This window comes from Salmo trutta, chromosome 24 (genome assembly GCF_901001165.1).
Source record: "Salmo trutta chromosome 24, fSalTru1.1, whole genome shotgun sequence".
Taxonomy (NCBI): Eukaryota; Metazoa; Chordata; class Actinopteri; order Salmoniformes; family Salmonidae; genus Salmo; species Salmo trutta.
Genome location: NC_042980.1, coordinates 32,810,797 through 32,828,938, shown reverse-complemented (window position 1 = coordinate 32,828,938; position 18,142 = coordinate 32,810,797). Strand labels below are relative to the sequence as shown.

At 47.3% G+C, this 18,142-nt stretch overlaps 1 protein-coding gene and 1 long non-coding RNA gene across 2 annotated transcripts; both read left to right on the top strand.

Moving 5' to 3' along the window:
* The first annotated feature begins 13,708 nt into the window (after window positions 1-13,708).
* On the top strand, window positions 13,709-17,247 carry LOC115161132 (ribulose-phosphate 3-epimerase-like). The gene is made up of 6 exons (XM_029711889.1): window positions 13,709-13,844; window positions 14,288-14,368; window positions 14,647-14,786; window positions 15,790-15,924; window positions 16,486-16,572; window positions 16,700-17,247. The coding sequence occupies exons 1-6, from the start codon at window positions 13,724-13,726 to the stop codon at window positions 16,820-16,822; spliced, it is 687 nt and encodes a 228-aa protein (XP_029567749.1). The 5' UTR covers window positions 13,709-13,723; the 3' UTR covers window positions 16,823-17,247.
* LOC115161133 (uncharacterized) lies at window positions 14,802-15,621 on the top strand. The gene is made up of 3 exons (XR_003869185.1): window positions 14,802-14,829; window positions 14,885-15,242; window positions 15,278-15,621. It is a non-coding gene; the product is annotated as an uncharacterized LOC115161133 (long non-coding RNA).
* Window positions 17,248-18,142: the final 895 nt, after the last annotated feature.

Sequence of the window (18,142 nt, the reverse complement as noted above, 5' to 3'; positions counted from 1 at the left end):
CCCATCCTACTGTAGGCCTATGACTGCATTGGTAATGCATGCCATTATGATAAACAGCCAAACGGGTTCACATGGCTGATATCCTGAGACAGAGTGACAATCACATAAAACAGATTGGAGAGTGTCACGCCCTAATCTGTTTCACCTGTCCTTGTGCTTGTCTCCACCCCCCTCAGGTTTCGCTTATTATCCCCGGTGTATGTATCCCTGTGTTTCCTGTCTCACTGTGCCAGGTCGTCTTGTTTTGCCAAGTCAACCAGCGGTTTTCTTAGCTCCTATTTTTCCCAATCTCTGTTTTTTTCCTAGCCCTCCTGGTTTTAGCCCTTGCCTGTCCTGACGCCAAATCCGCCTGCCTGACCACTCTGCCTGTTCTAACCTCGAGCCTGCCTATTCCCTTGTACTGTTGGAGTCGGACCTGATCACTGAACCCCTGCCTGTCCTGACCTCGAGCCTGCCTATCGCCTGGTACTGTATGGACTCTGACCTGGTTATGAACTCTTCACCTGTCCCCGACCTGCCTTTTTCCTACCACTTTTGGTATAATAAATATAGGAGCTCAACCATCTGCCTCCTGTGTCTGCATTTGGGTCTCGCCTTGTGCCCTTATAGTACGAACTGGCCATGACAGACCCAGCAGACTTGGACAGCTCCGTCACGTTGTCTCCCTGCAGGGAGCCACCATTGGGAGGCATGAGGAGCTACTGCGGAACCTTTTGGAAGGCTTCGTTCCCTGACAGAATGCCACGACCAGGGTTCAAGGCTATCAAGGAGCAAATCCATGAATTAGCTCATAGGCAGCACGTCACATTGAGACCCTCCAAACACCCAGTAACCTTGCTACTACTAGTGGATTTGTTCAACCTACACCCAGCTCCCGATGAACCCCGCTTTACCTCCTCCAAAGCGTTATGCTGGTGATCCTGGTACCTGCCCGGCGTTCCTTTCCCAGTGCTCCTCATTTTCGAACTCCAGCCCTCTTCGTTCCCGTCAGACCGATTGAAGATAGCGTATTTAATCACGCTAATGTCCGGAAAGAGCGCTCTCCCTGGGCAAAGGCCTGTTGTGCGGGAGCAGCAATCTGCTGTGTGCCATAGCCTACAGGAATTCGTGGCAGAAGTGAGGAAGATTTTTGATTCTCCAGTGCCGGGAGGGAGGCGGCTCGAAACTACTGCAGGTACATCAGAACTCCCATAGGTGGCAGAATCATTCGACAATGGGTGAGTTGGATACGCCTGAGCCCATGCAACTGGGAAGAGCTAGGTTATCGGTTGGGGAACACTCACGTCAGGCTGAATTCTAACTGTTGTCTGTACTGTGGAGGGGCGGGACATTATATAGCCACTTGCCCTGTTAAGAAACCCTTTTCTTTAGTGGGTACAAGTACTCTGGTGAGCCAGACTGGGAGTCCCTAATTTCCATTCACCGGCCCACATTTTCCTGTGATTCTGCTGTGGGGTGGACCAGTCACGTCTTTCAGGGTGTTCATGACTCTGGGGCTGATGAAAGTTTTATGGATACTTACCATGGTTTCTGCATTAGGTATTCCACACTCAACTTCTCTCTGTCCTCATGGATGCAAGGGCCATGGACGGCCACTCTATTGGAAGAGTCACCCACAGCACAGTGCCCGTTCATATACGGGTATCAGGAAACCACAGTGAGACGATACAGTTCCTCCTCATCGATTCCACCAATGTTCCTGTGGTTTTGGGGCTTTCCTGGCTCTACAAACACAATCCTGTTATGACTGGACCACGAGCTCCATCCTGGGTATGGAGCCCGTTTTGTCATCTCCAGTGCTTTAAAGAAGAACAGCCGTCCTTGAGACATCCCCCTCAGGACATAAGCAAAGCCTCGGATGTCTCTGCCGTTCCCACTGAGTACCATGACCTCCTGGAGGTCTTCAGTAAGGCACGTGCTACTTCTCTTCCACCGCACCATCCTTATGATTGAGCCATTGATCTCCTCCCAGGCACCAGACCACCTCGTGGTCGGCTATATTCTCTACCCGGCCCGGAGACCATATTGAGGATTCCCTGGCTACTGGAGACATCCGCCCGTCTTCATCTCCTGCCGCAGGGTTTTTTTGTTGTGGAGAAGAAGGACACGACCCTGCGTCCGTGCATTGACTTCCGGGGTCTGAATGATATATAACAATCAACAATACATTACCCCCTACCACTCCTCTCCCTCAGCTTTCGAACCTATCACGGGGCCACCATTTTTCCAAGCTGGACCTTCGGAATGCTACCAACCTGGTTTGGACACGTGAAGGAGATGAGTGGAAGACAGTATTTAACACAGCCAGCGGACATTATGAGTACCAGGGCATGCGGTTGGGACTCATCAAAGCCCCCGCTGTCTATCAGGTTCTGGTAAACAATGTGCTTGGGACATGCTAAACCGTTTTGTGTTCGTCTACCTTGCCGGCATCTGTTTTTTTCGGTCTGCCCAAGAGCCCGTTATTCATGTCAGACAAGTCCTTCAGCGTCTCCCTAGAGAACCAATGTTCATGAAAGCTGAGAAGTGTGAGTTCCCACCGCTCTACAATCTCCTTTCTGGGATATGTCATTTGCTGATGGAAATGTCCAAATGGATCCTGAAAAAGTGAAAGCAGTGGTAGATTGGCCTAATACCTACGTCCAGGGTGCAGTTACACATTTCCTGCAGTCGCCTAACTTCTACTGCGGTTTTCATTCGGGGCAACAGCACCCAGGCGGCCCCCCTCTCTGCACTCAACCTATCCCAAAGTACAGTTCAAGTTGTCTCCAGCTGTCTACAGAGCCTTCGTGGACCTGAAGCAGCGGTTCACAACCAGCACCCATCCCTCGTCTCCATCTGGATCTGACCGTTAATTTGTGGTAGAGTTGATGCTTCTGATGTTGGAGTGGGGGGCCATTCTGTCCCCAACCATCTGCCCAGGACCAAAAGCTCCATCCCTATGCCTTCCTGTCCCATCGTCTCAATCCTGCAGAGAGGAACTACGGTGTAGGCAACCGAGAACTCCTGGTGGTCAGATGGCGCGGAAGAGTGGAAGCACTGGCTGGAAGGAGCAGAACAGCCATTCTGGTTTGGACGACATAAGAACTTGGATATCTCTCGTACGGTCAAGCGCCTTAACTCCAGGCAGGCCCGGTGGGCTTATTGTTCACTAGATTCAACTTTACGTTTCCTACCGCCCAGGGTCCAAAAATGTGAAGCCTGATGCCCTCTCCCGCCTATACAGTTCCTCTGCCACACCCTTAGTCTCCGAAACCATTCTCCCTACCCCATGCCTTGCGACTTCAGTGGGTTGGGGTATTGAAACCTTGGTCCGCAAGGCACAACGTTCCCAGCCTGAACCTGAAGGGGGCCCGGCTAACTGGTTGTTTGTTCCTAACTCAGTCCAGTCCCGGGGCCTGGAAGGGGCTCATTCCTCCAGGCTGACCTGTCATCCAGGTTCCCGTCGTATCCTAGCCTTCCCCTGACAACGTTTCTGGTGGCACACAATGGTTCCTGACATCTCTGCCTTTGTCGCAGCATGCACTGTGTGTGCTCAGAACAAGACTCCATGGCAAGCTCCTTCTGGCCTCCTTCAGCTACTACCTGTCCCTCATCGTCCCTGGTCCCATATCTCTCTGGACTTTGTCACTGGGTTCTCCCCGTCTGATGGCAACAACTGTCATTCTGATGGTAGTGGATCAATTCTCCAAAGCTGTCCATTTCATCCTTCTCTCCAAACTACCCTCTACCAAGGAGACGGCCCAGCTTATGGTGCAGCACGTCTTCCGGATCCATGGACTCCCGGTGGACATGGTCTCCGACCGGGGTCCTCAGTTCTCGCCTCAGTTCTGGAAGGCATTCTGCACCCTTATTGGGTCATCGGCCAGCCTGTCCACCGAATTCCATCCCTAATCCAACGGCCAGTTGGAGTGAGCTGACCAGGACCTGGAAACCACCCTAAGATGCCTGGTCTCAACCAACCCACTACCTGGAGCCGACAACTGGTCTGGGTGGAGTATGCCCGGAACACCGTTCCCTGTTCAGCCACGGGACTCTCCCCTTTTGAGGCTCTATGGGGTATCAGCCTCCGCTCTTCCCAGAACAAGAGCAGGAGGTCAACGTACCCTCGGCCCAGATTTTGTCCGCCGCTGTCGAAGTACCTGGAGAAGAGCTCGGGCAGAACTTCTCAAGACCAACTCCAGGTATCGTCGACCAGCGGACCGCCGCCGGACTCCAGCTCCCCGCTACCACAGAGGGTATGGCTTTCCACACAGGATCTGTCCCTTCTGGTGGATTCTCGCAAACTGTCCCCGTTTCATTGGCCCTTTTCCCATCTATAGAGTCCTTAGCTCCACTGCTGTCCGTCTTTGTTACCCCGTACCCTCCGTATTCACCCTACTTTCCATGTGTTTAGGATTAAGCCCGTGCCTCACAGCCCTTTGTCTTCTGTCTCCATGCCCACCCTCCTTCTTGTGTCATCGAGGGCCATCCGGCCTACATGGTGAAACGCCTCCTGGGTGTTTGACCACGGGGCAGGGGTTTCCAGTACCTGGTTGACTGGGGGGTTATGGCCCGGGGGAGAGGTGCTGGGTTCCTGCTAGAGACATCCTGGATCCAGCATTCATCGTCAACTTCCACCGCCGACAGCCTGGTCAACCAGGTATGCGCCCAGATAGGACGCCAGGTGGTGCCCCTGTCCTGACCTCGAGCCTGCCTATCGCCTGGTACTGTATGGACTCTGACCTGGTTATGAACTCTCGCCTGTCCCCGACCTGACTTTGCCTACCCTTTTTGCATATAAATATCGGAGCTCAACCATCTGCCTCCTGTGTCTGCATTTGGGTCTCGCCTTGTGCCCTTATAGAGAGCTCACAACTGGACAAAAATGTATGGTTCATATGAGAAAGCAACACAGATCCCCTTCATAACTTCTTATTGTAGAATTGGGATCTGTGATTAATGAACATTGACACTAGTTCATCTTGAATAATGTTTTTAAGTTAACAATTAAAACAAGTTTAAACACTTCACTTTCAATAAAAATGTTATGAATCAACATATAATCTCAAAATGTAAAAATAAGCTAATTTGTTTGTAAATGTTAGACATTTTAGTAAGTAGGCTATTATTACTAAAGCATTTCGGGAAAACAAAGTCTATACCAGAGGTGACCAACCTTGCGCCACTGATCCCTTATCTACTGGGTGAGCAGACTTCTATTCCAGCAATAATACACATTATCAACTCATTAGGTTTGATAGGTTGACTCAGGTGTGTTAGTGCTGCGGTGGAACAGAACCTTGCACACCCAGCATACCTTCAGTCGCAGGACTGGTCTGCTGCGGTTGTAATAAGTTTGTAGCTTACATTGTGTGTGATTTTTAATTGTATTGTTGTATACAACATTTGCTAACTTAAGTACACATACAAGGAAGGCATACAAGGATGTGCCAGCAGTGTCAAGAGGTGAGTGTAGCTGGTGCATCGAAGTCAGGCGCAGGAGAGCAGAGATGAGTGGACAAAGCACTTTACTAAGGCACTCATTTGCACAGAACGCAACTGCATCACAAAACAAATGCCCAACGAAACCAGTGAGGCAGCACAAAAGTACTAAAACACAAGTACAAGTACAGGCTGCCACAAAGCTACGGGTAATAAAATAAACCGAAGCAAACCAGCCGGAAAGCGTGCCAAGCTCAACAATAAACACTTACACACACAGACATGGCCTGGGAACAGAGCATTAAATACACGACATGTAATGAGAGAAATGAATACCAGGTGTGTGGGGAAAACAAGACAAAAACAAATGGAAAATTAAAGGTGGATCAGCGATGGCTAGAAAGACGGTGACGTCGACCGCCGAACGAGGAGAGGGACCGACTTCGGCGGAAGTCGTGACAACTTAATTACTTGAATAGGTTCATGCCAATACCCACGCCCACGAAGCGGCCAATCTTTGGAAGTGAAGCGTTGTCAAGCGGAGGTGCCGCATCGGGTCATAACCTACCGTCAAACAGAAAAGAACATGAAGTTTATGCTCAGTTCTTAGCAATGTCTGTCACAGAATGGTGTCAATTGTTCATGCCTTATAATTCTGAGATGCCTTATTAATAAAACCCATACATTAAGGGAGCAGATTATTGATTATGGGAAAGCACATTTAATGATTGAATGTTTGTGTTGATTTCCAATGCTCTTTATGTTAGAAATACACGTTAGAATTTGTAGCTAGCTAGCTGTATTTTGAGTCATTAATATATTTTCAAATCAAATCATATTTTATTAGTCGCATACACATATTTAGCAGATGTTATTGCGGGTGTAGCGACATGCTTGTGTTCCTAGCTCCATCAGTGCAGTAATATCTAACAATTCACAACAATACACACAGATCTATAAGTCAAAGAATGGAATTAAGAAAGATATAAATATTAGGACGAGCAATGTCGGAGTCCGGAGTGTGAATATATATAAACATTTGAAGTCAGAAGTTTACATACACTTAGGTTGGAGTCATTAAAACTCGTTTTTCAACTACTTCACAAATTTCTTGTTAACAAACTATAGTTTTGGCAAGTCGGTTAGGACATCTACTTTCTGCATGACACAAGTCATTTTTCCAACAATTGTTTACAGACAGATTATTTCACTTATAATTCACTGCATCACAATTCCAGTGGGTCAGAAGTTTACATAAACTAAGTTGACTGTGCCTTTAAACAGCTTGGAAAATTCCAGAAAATGATGTCATGGCTTTAGAAGCTTCTGATAGGCTAATTGACATAATTTGAGTCAATTGTAGGTCTACCTGTGGATGTATTTAAAGGCCTACTTTCAAACTCAGTGTCTCTTTGCTTGACATCATGGGAAAATCAAAAGAAATCAGCCAAGACCTCAGAAAAAAATTGTAGACCTCCACAAGTCTGGTTCATCCTTGGGAGCAATTTCCAAACGCCTGAAGATGCCACGTTCATCTGTACAAACAAGAGTACGCAAGTATAAACACCATGGGACCACACATCCATCAAACCACTCAGGAAGGAGACGCGTTCTGTCTCCTTGAGATAAACGTACTTTGGTGCGAAAAGTGCAAATCAATCCCAGAACAACAGCAAAGGACCTTGTGAAGATGCTGGAGGAAACATGGTACAAAAGTATCTAATCCACAGTGAAACAAGTCCTATATCGACATACCTGAAAGGCTGCTCAGCAAGGAAGAAGCCACTGTTCCAAACCGCCATAAACAACGCCAGACTTACAGTTTGCAACTGCACATGGGACAAAGATTGTACTTTTTGGAGAAATGTCCTCTGGTCAGATGAAAAAAAAATAGAACTGTTTGGCCATAATGACCACCATCATGTTGGAGGAAAAAGGGGGAGGCTTGCAAGTCAAAGAACACCCATCTCAACCGTGAAGCACGGGTGTGGCAGCATCATGTTGTGGGGTGTGCTTTTCTGCAGGAGGGACTGGTGCACTACACCAAATAAATGGCATCATGAGGAAGGACAATATGTGGATATATTTGAAGCAACATCTCAAGACATCAGTCAGGAAGTTAAGGCTTTGGCTGCAAATGGGTCTTCCAATATGGACAATGACCCCAAGCATACTTCCAAAGTTGTGGCAAAATGGCCTTAAGGCCAACAAAGTCAAGGTATTGGAGTGCGCCATCACAAAGCCTTGACCTCCATCCTATATAAATTTGTGGGCAGAACTGAAAAAGTGTGTGCGAGCAAGGAGGCCTGCAAACTGATTCAGTACACCAGCTCTGTCAGGAGGAATGTGCCAAAATTCCCCCAACTATATGTGGGAAGATTGTGGAAGGCTACCCGAAACGTTTGACTCAAGTTAAACAATTTAAAGGCCAATGCTACGAAATACTAATTGAGTGTATGCAAACTTCCTGACCCACTGGGAATGTGATTGAAAGAAATACAAGCTGAAATAAATCATTCTCTCTACTATTATTCTGACATTCAATTCTTAAAATAAAGTGGTGATCCTAACTGCCTAAGACAGGAACTTTACTAGGATTAAATGTCAGGAATTGTGAAAAACAGAGTTTAATCTGTATATGGCAAGGTGTATGTAAACTTCCGACTTCAACTGTATACAGTACCAATCAATGGGTTTTTTCTTTATTTTTACTCTTTTCTACAATGATTGGAGTCCACCTGTGGTAAATGCAAGTTATTGGACATGATTTGGAAAGGCACACACCTGTCTATATAAGGTCCCACGGTTGACAGTGCCTGTCAGAGTAAAAACCAAGCCATGAGGTCAAAGGAATTGTCCGTAGAGCTCCGAGACAGGATTGTGTCGAGTCACAAATCTGGGGAAGGTACCAAAACATTTCTGCAGCATTGAAGGTCCACAAGAACACAGTTGCCGCCATCATTCTTAAATGGAAGAAGTTTGGAACCACCAAGTGTCACACCCTGATCGGTTTCCCTCGTCTTTGTGCTTGTCTCCACCCCCTCCAGGCGTGGTCCCGTGTGGCTCAGTTGGTAGAGCATGGTGTTTGCAACGCCAGGGTTCTGGGTTTAATTCCCACGGGGGACCAGTACAAAAAAAAGAAATGTATGCATTCACTACTGTAAGTCGCTCTTGATAAGAGCGTCTGCTAAATGACGTAAATATAAAAATGTGTCCAGCCCATTATCCCCCTGTTCCTTTATACCTGTGTTTGTCTGTTGCCTAGTTCGTTTGTCTTACCAGCATGCTTTCCCAGTTTCCTGTATCTCAAGTGTTTGTTTCCTAGTTTTCCCGGTTCTGACCATTCTGCCTGCCCGTCCTGTATCTGCCTGACTCTGACTGACTACGAACTCTGCCTGCCCTGACCCCAAGCCTGCTTACAGTCCTGTATCTGCCTGACTCTGACCTGACTACGAACCTTCTCCCTGCCCTGACCCCAAGCCTGCTTTACAGTCCTGTATCTGCCTGACTCTGACCTGATTACGAACCTCTGCCTGCCCTGACCCCAAGCCTGCTTACAGTCCTGTATCCTGCCTGACTCTGACCTGACTACGAACCTTCTGCCTGCCCTGACCCCAAGCCTGCCTTACAGTCCTGTATCTGCCTGACTCTGACCTGACTACAAACCTCTGCCAGGGAGGTGACGAAGAACCCACTGGTCACTCTGACAGAGCTCCAGAGTTCCTCTGTGGAGATGGAGAACCTTCCAGAAGGATAACCATCTCCTGCAGCACTCCACCCATCAGGCCTTTATGGTAGAGTGGCATGACGGAAGCCACTCCTCAGTAAAAGGCACATTACAGCCTGCCTTGGAGTTAGCAAAAACGGCACCTAAAGAACTCTCAGACCATAGGAAACAAGATTCTCTTGTCTGATGAAACCAAGACTGAACTCTTTGGCCTGAATACCAAGCCTCACGTCTGGAGGAAACCTGGCACCACACCTACAGTGAAGCATGGTGGGTGCAGCATCATGTTGTGGGGCTGTTTTTCAGAGGAAGGGACTGGGAGACTAGTCAGGATCGAGGGACAGATGAACGGAGCAAAGTACAGAGAGCTCCTTCATGAAAACCTGCCTCCAGAGCGCTCAGGACCTCAGACTGGAACGAAGGTTCACCTTCCAATAGGACAATGACCCTAAGCCACACAGCCAAGATAACATAGGAGTGACTTCGGGTATAAGCCTCTGAATAGCCTTGAGTGGCCCTGCCAGAGCCCGGCCTTGAACCAGATTCGAACATCTCTGGAGATACCTGAAAATAGCTGTTGCAGCGACGCTCCCTATCAATCTGACAGAGCTTGAGAGGATCTGCAGAGAAGAATGGGAGAAACTCAGGAGCGCCAAGCTTGTAGCATCATACCCACGAATACTTGAGGCCTGTAATCGCTATTTTTAATCAATTAGCAAACCCTTTTTAAAAAATCTGTTTTTGTTTTGTCATTATGGTGTATTGTGCTAGATTGATGATTAAAAAATATATTCTAATCCTTTTTAGAATAAGGCTGTAATATAACAAAATGTGGAAAAGTGAAGGGGTTTGAATAATAACCGTATGCACCGTAACAGTCTGATGGCTTTGAGACAGAGGCCTGCTTTTCAGTCTCTCGGTCCCCAGCTTGATGCACCTTTACTAACCTGGCCTTCTGGATGATAGCGGGTATGAACAGACCGTGGCTCGGGTGGTTGATGTCGTTGATGATCTTTTGGCCTTCCTTGACATCAAGTGCTGTAGCTGTCCTGGAGAGCAGGCAGTGTGGCCCCCGATGATGCGTTGGGAAGACCGCTCCGCCCTCTGGAGAGCCCTGCAGTTGTGTGCGGTGCAGGATGTGTTCCTCTTTCAATTTGTCATCCTGTGTTTTTTGTTGTAAATACATGTACAAAAAGCTTTCAATCTGGGCAGTTGCACCAGGAATCTTGTCTGCCTTCCCATTAAAACCTCCACCGCCGAGTGCACCATTTTACAATGTCACCTCATGTAAAGTCAAGAACATTAACTGACTGGGCACACACTAGTTGAATCAACGTGTTTCCACGTCATTTCATTGAAATGACGTGAAACTATGTGAATAGTCGCTGAATTGACGTCTGTGCCCAGTGGCAAGCCCTCTTAACCTCAGAGAAACAAATACACTGCCTCAAAAAAATAAAGGGAACACTTAAACAACACAATGTAACTCCAAGTCAATCACACTTCTGTGAAATCAAACTGTCCACTTAGGAAGCAACACTGATTGGACAATAAATTGCACATGCTGTTGTGCAAATGGAATAGACAACAGGTTGAAAATTATAGGCACTTAGCAAGACACCCCCAATAAAGGAGTGGTTCTGCAGGTGGTGACCACAGACCCACTCTCCGTTCCTATGCTTCCTGGCTGATTGTCAGCGTAGTGTCCAGAGCCTGGAGGCGCTACCAGGAGACAGGCCAGTACATCAGGAGACGTGTGAGGAGGCCGCTATGGAGGGCAACAACCCAGCAGCAGGACCGTTACCTCCGCCTTTGTGCAAGGAGGAGCAGGAGGAGCACTGCCAGAGCCCTGCAAAATGGACCTCCAGCGGGCCACAAATGTGCATGTGTCTGCTCAAACGGTCAGAAACAGACTCCATGAGGGTGGTATGAGGGCCCGACGTCCACAGGTGGGGGTTGTGCTTACAACCCCAACACACGTGCAGGACGTTTGGCATTGTCAGAGAACACCAAGATTGGCAAATTCGCCACTGGCACCCTGTGCTCGTCACAGATGAAGCAGGTTCACACTGAGCCACATGTGACAGACGTGACAGAGTCTGGAGACGCCGTGGGATATCGTTCTGCTGCCTGCAACATCCTCCAGCATGACCGGTTTGGCGGTGGGTCAGTCATGGTGTGGGTGGGCATTTCTTTGGGGGGCCGCACAGCCCTCCATGTGCTCGCCGAGGTACCCTGACTGCCATTAGGTACGAGATGAGATCCTCAGACCCCTTGTGAGGACCATATGTGGTTGCGGTGGCCCTGGGTTCCTCCTAATGCAAGACAATGCTAGACCTCATGTGGCTGGATGTGGTCAGCAGTTCCTGCAAGGGGAAGGCATGGAAGCTATGGACTGGCCCGCCCGTTCCCCAGACCTGAATCCAATTGAGCACATCTGGGACATCATGTCTCGCTCCATCCACCAAACGCCCACATTGCACCACAGGACTGTCCAGGAGTTGGCAGATGATTTCTTAGTCCAGGTCTGGGAGGAGATCCCTCAGGAGACCATCCGCCACCTCATCAGGAGCATGCCCAGGCGTTGTAGGGAGGTTCATACAGGCTTGTGGAGGCCACATGTAACCAGTGTGTAGGTTCCGTCCCTCTCTTCGCGCCAACCTGGCTCGAACCAGGGACCCTTGCACACATCAACAAATGACACCCCACGAAGCATCGTACACATGCGCCACAAAAGACTACTTCAAGTCTCAGAGCGAGTGACGTCACTGATTGAAATGCCTATTAAGCGCACACCACCGCTAACTAACTAGCCATTTCACATCGGTTACACACACACACTACTGAGCCTCATTTTGACTTGTTTTAAGGACATTACATCAAAGTGGATCAGCCTGTAGTGTGGGTTTCCACTTTAATTTTTTGAGTGTGACTCCAAATCCAGACTCCATGGGTTGATAATTGGATTTCCATTGATTATTTTTGTGTGATTTTGTTGTCAGCACATTCAACTATGTAAGAAAAAAGTATTTTATAAGATTATTTCTTTCATTCAGATCTAGGATGTGTTATTTTAGTGTTCCCTTTATTTTTTTGAGCAGTATATATTATAGAGTAGATAGGTAGATTTGTATTCACGACAACCCTGCCTGGGCTCTTTACAAATGGCATTCATGTACCCCTGCAGGACACTACTTTATCACCTCTAAAGCTCTCAAGATGGCGCCCTGAGAGAGAGAGATGTTTTAGATGGAGTGATGATATGGCGGCCTGTAAGTTATGTGTGGACAGACGGACATCTAAAACAAACACAGTGTAAGTGTATCACTTCCAACCTTGCTGAGGGCCTGTGTGTGTGTGTGTGTGTGTGTGTGGTGTGTGTGTGTGTGTGTTGTGTGTGTGTGTGTGTGTGTGTGTGTGTGTGTGTAGTGTACACAAACTGTGTGTGTGTGTGTGTAGAGGCTGTTTGTATCCTAAATCTTTACAGCTCTCCTCAGGGCGTCTTACTTAAGGCTCCCATTCACCATGACAACCACTACTCTAACTCATGCCAACTTGAGAATAACATATTACTTCCTGTCCCCTGGTGCATACCACGCCATCATCCTCTACAGCAGAAAACGCGACCCGCAGCCCAAACTCATTAATGTCACATTGGTGTTTACCCTCATGGGATGTGATGGGCCTTAGTTGCCACAGAAATGTTTGCTGGAAGATACCAGGGATTCATTTTTCACATTCTTATAAATCATGGAAAAGTTGGAGGTTGGACTACGGATGAACTCTTCATAACCTTTAACCACTCCAAAAGCAAGCCTCTGACCACAGAAAGGCACAGAGTCAAAACTCTTTATACAAAAATGTGTGTGTTGTGTGTGTGTGTGTGTGTGTGTGTGTGTGTGTGCGTGTGTGTGTGTGTGTGGTGTGTGAAAGAGAGAGAGGAGAGAAAGATATAGAGAATAAGAGGCAAGAGGCCTATATAGAGGTAGTATTGGTCTCTCCCACAGTACTTTGTGTGACCATTGACCTTGGCCCTGTCTCCTGTTCTCAAGGGGCTGCCATGTTCTCACACACACTGAGACGGTCCCCCACATTCTCAGGGATGGGACCCAACCCAGCGCATCTCTCCCTGTAAACCTTCAGTCAAACGCCCTGCCCACTAAATCTTACAGCCAGCTAAGAAAATATATGCGCTGTGTGGGCAATATAAAGTAATTTTTCAACACAGGAAATATGTGAAAGTGGTGTCCCTTCAGTTGGTTAGAGCATGGTGTTTGCAACACCAGGGTGTGGGTTCGATTCCCACGGGGGGCCAGCACAGAAAAAAAATGTATGAAATTGATGAAATGTATGCATTCACTACTGTAAGTCGCTCTGGATAAGAGCGTCTGCTAAATGACCTAAATGTAAAAAAATTATTTATACGCCATCCAGTGGCAACTTTTGGAACAGCAACATTCGAGGTGTTTGAACTTTTATTCTGAAAGCAGCGTTGAACACGGAAGTAGCAAACTCGCACGTTGGAGTACTTCTTGAACTGCAATCGAGGCACACAGAGCAGAGACCTTCAACATGTCTTACAGCGCAAAGATTGGCCCGTCCATCCTCAGCAGTGACCTCGCATGCCTGGGCCGTGAATGCGTCCGAATGATGGAGTGCGGAGCTGACTACCTGCACCTCGACGTTATGGACGGTGTGAACAAATCCAGAGAAGCACGCTAGCTAACTAGCATAGCCTCAGTCCAATAGAAATTACAAGTCAGGCAGTTAACTAACGTTAGCTAGCTGTAACACTGTGAATGCATGCACATTTTAGTTAACGTAGCAATCACTGCTGTTTTGTTGACTTGTGTTAATATATTGTTAGAAGTCAAGCTAAAAGTCATTATGGGTTGATGTCAACATCATGGCAGATTGCACATACCAGTCCACATTGCATAACATTCTGCAACTCTGTTTACGACATCCCACAGTTTACTTATCTTTTTTCAGTTTGTTTATTCAGCACTAATAGTTAGCTAGCGCATAAACAAACATGGCTGAATGAGTGCTATGATCATCCTGTCTTGCATCAACGTGACTGGAGTAGAATCAGTTACACTGAGGATAATGATTTGTGTTCTTGTTCCCCTGAAGTCATTTTTGTCCCCAACATCACCTTTGGCCATCCGATGGTGGAGTGCCTGAGGAGCTGCGTGGGGCCAGACCCTTTCTTTGGTCAGTAACACAACCTTACTCTGATATGGTTACAATATGTCCCTGTTGTTAATTTTTTTTACCTTTATTTAACTAGGCAAGTCAGTTAAGAACTACCAGCCGCCCTGTATGACAACACATTGACCAGTCCCTATTTATTCTAGCTGGATGTGCTGACCACAGCTACCATTATTACTGACACTGGTGCCACCATAATACTTTGTTCTAAGTAGGATTATGGTTTGTTCAGCTTTGCATAGTAGCCATCTCAAAAGTATGTGTGTGTGTTTCTCCTATAGACATGCACATGATGGTGTCGAGGCCGGAGCAGTGGGTGAAACCCATGGCAGCAGCAGGAGCTAATCAGTACACGTTCCACCTGGAGACCACTACTAATGCTGGAAACCTCATTAAGGAGATCAGAGAGAGTGGTATGAAGGTGAGACAGAGAGGCGTGAAGGGTGAGACAGAGAGGCGTGAAGGTGAGACAGATGAAGGTGAGACAGAGAGGCGTGAAGGTGAGACAGAGGCGTGAAGGTGAGACAGAGTGGCGTGAAGGTGAGACAGAGTGGCGTGAAGGTGAGACAGAGTGGCGTGAAGGTGAGACAGAGTGGCGTGAAGGTGAGACAGAGTGGCGTGAAGGTGAGACAGAGTGGCGTGAAGGTGAGACAGAGTGGCGTGAAGGTGAGACAGAGAGGCGTGAAGGTGAGACAGAGAGGCGGTGAAGGTGAGACAGAGAGGCGTGAAGGTGAGACAGGGTGGCGTGAAGGTGAGACAGAGTGGCGTGAAGGTGAGACAGAGAGGCGTGAAGGTGAGACAGAGTGGCGTGAAGGTGAGACAGAGAGGCGTGAAGGTGAGACAGAGTGGCGTGAAGGTGAGACAGAGTGGCGTGAAGGTGAGACAGAGTGGCGTGAAGGTGGAGGCGTGAAGGTGAGACAGAGAGGCGTGAAGGTGAGACAGAGAGGCGTGAAGGTGAGACAGAGTGGCGTGAAGGTGAGACAGAGTGGCGTGAAGGTGAGACAGAGTGGCGTGAAGGTGAGACAGAGTGGCGTGAAGGTGAGACAGAGTGGCGTGAAGGTGAGACAGAGTGGCGTGAAGGTGAGACAGAGTGGCGTGAAGGTGAGACAGAGAGGCGTGAAGGTGAGACAGAGTGGCGTGAAGGTGAGACAGAGTGGCGTGAAGGTGAGACAGAGTGGCGTGAAGGTGAGACAGAGTGGCGTGAAGGTGAGACAGAGTGGCGTGAAGGTGAGACAGAGTGGCGTGAAGGTGAGACAGAGAGAAGAGACCAGAGGTGAGGTCCTGATATTGGAGGTCAGAGAGTGAGAGAAATGGATGGTCACAGATCCACACACACAGTCAGAGAAAGTTCACAACTATGTTGTCTAACAGTTGTGCGTCCTCACCCATGTACGGTAATGTAACACTGTGTGTGTGGGTTGTAGGTGGGCCTGGCCATAAAGCCTGGGACCACAGTAGAGGAGTTGGCCCCATGGGCAGGACAGATTGACATGGCACTGGTCATGACTGTGGAGCCTGGCTTTGGAGGCCAGAAGTTCATGGAGGACATGATGCCCAAGGTAGTGTGTTGTGTTTGTGTGTCTGTCTATCAGGCTGCATTTACACAGGCAGCCCAACCAATTCTGTTTTTTTGCCACTAGTTGATCTTTTGACCAATCAGATCAGATCTGTTGGCCATAATTGGGCAAAATATCAAAATTGGGCTGCCTGTGTAAACGCAGCCTATGTGTTATTTTGTGACTTATGTTTATATCTCACTAGAGAGCATGTGTCTGATAAGCTGCATGAAAAATATTCTTTGTCATCTGTAATCTGTTTTATACACAAGGTCACTCAGTTTTTTTGAATGCAGAGGTTTGTTACAATATCCCCAGTTGACATTGTGTCATCTGAGTATGAATGAGACATTTTAATAATGCTATTTACTTGTTGCAAGTAAGTGACACGTAGTTTGAAGTTGTATCTGATCAATGTGTTAGAGGGGTTCTCTGTGTGTCTCTCTGTTTTGTTTGATTCTCACGGTCTGTGGATTTGTGTGGTTTGATTGTATATATTAGCCGTGTCTGTTTTGGACATGTGGGGCATGTCATTGACATTCCATTGTCTCTGTTTCTGTCTAGGTTAGCTGGCTAAGGAGTCAGTTTCCCTCTCTGGACATTGAGGTGGACGGAGGAGTAGGTCCCTCTACCATCCACAAGTGTGCTGAGGTGCGTACATGCCTCCCCATACCATGCCCCCTTGGGCCCTGGTGCTTAACTGCGTTGTCTCGTTGCTTGTGTCCATCCATGGGCGTTCACGGTGTGTGTTTTATCTTTCTGTGTGCGTCTCTGGTAGGCGGGCGCTAACATGATCGTGTCGGGCAGTGCGGTGGTGAGCAGCGACGACCCTCGCTCTGTCATCACAATGCTGAGGACTGCCGTCTCTGAGGCCATGCAGAAACGCTCACTGGACCGTTGACACACCCCCTGCCTGGCGATCACCACAGTAATTCCTCACACCAGAACGCCATAGCAACATGCTAATACACCCTAAAGTGGGACAGTCAAAAGATGTTTCTCTTTGGTGGTCAGGGAGGGGTGTGGAAGTTCGTGCTCTGCAGACCGGTGTGCTGATGTCACAGGTTGATCCAGTGATGCTGCGCCCCTGCTCCTCAATACCCCAGAACATCAGAACCAACCCCAAATCCCTACACACTCAGCCAGGGTCACTACTCAACCAACGATTTACCCACCTTCCAGCTTAGGCCTGTGGATAAATTAACACTTTAACGAGAGTGGAACAGTGGTTATGTTGATTGCATACAATAATTGTAAACATTCCTGAATATTTTTTGGCATACTGTTATGTTGAACTAATGATAAAGATATGTCTGACAAAATGTTTAACTGAATTGAAGATTATTTTTATTTTTTTGCTAGTGCTGAGAGTGAAAGGTGTTAGATATAGGACTGCAGAATTAGAAGCCATATGATGAACAAAGTGTTTTTGGACAGGCCAGTATTTTGTCACTGCCCTGATGAAATACCTGTTACTATTTCCCCTGTCACATGTAACATGGAATCCCTCCTCTCTATCTGCCCAGCAGTATTTTACTCAGCGTTGTAGTACTCGAGACCATATTGAGAGTCTGTGTCAGATACATTTTTACTCGGTCTTGGACAGTGAGGACTCGTAATTTCTTCCCGAGACCAGCAGAGTAAATAGCCTTTTCATAATTAAAAGCTTCCATTCAGTCAGTGTATAAAACCATTTTGCCAGGCCAAATATATCCTGTTTTGAAACAATATCTTAATGCCTATTGGTACCTGGGATATCTACTTTACTCTTAACATTAGTCTTTTTACTTTTGTTGAAAAAAATTCTCAAACTTTGTCAGAATTTCCTTGCCGCTCTGGTAGAGAAGAGCGGAGGAAATTGTTGGCAAGTTTCACGCTCGCTATTAGTTTTTATTAATTGCTTTGGTAACATTTTTACAAGTATTTGGTACATTTTCACAACTATTAGTACAAAACTCCAATCTGGTCACACTTCTTAACCAGCCAGTCTTTCATTCACAACCGGTCATTGTGTATTCCTTGGTATTGTAAACATCTCTCACCACCCAACCATTCAAAATATACGTTTGTGAAATGTAATGAGAACATTAGTTTAATCACCAAAACACAATGAAATCTTTTCAATTTAGTCATTTTAACTACCAATTAATCCAATAGCAAAGAATGCAGATATGCATTTCAAATCGCCCTTAGAAGTGCTGAAAGTAATATGCTACAGTAC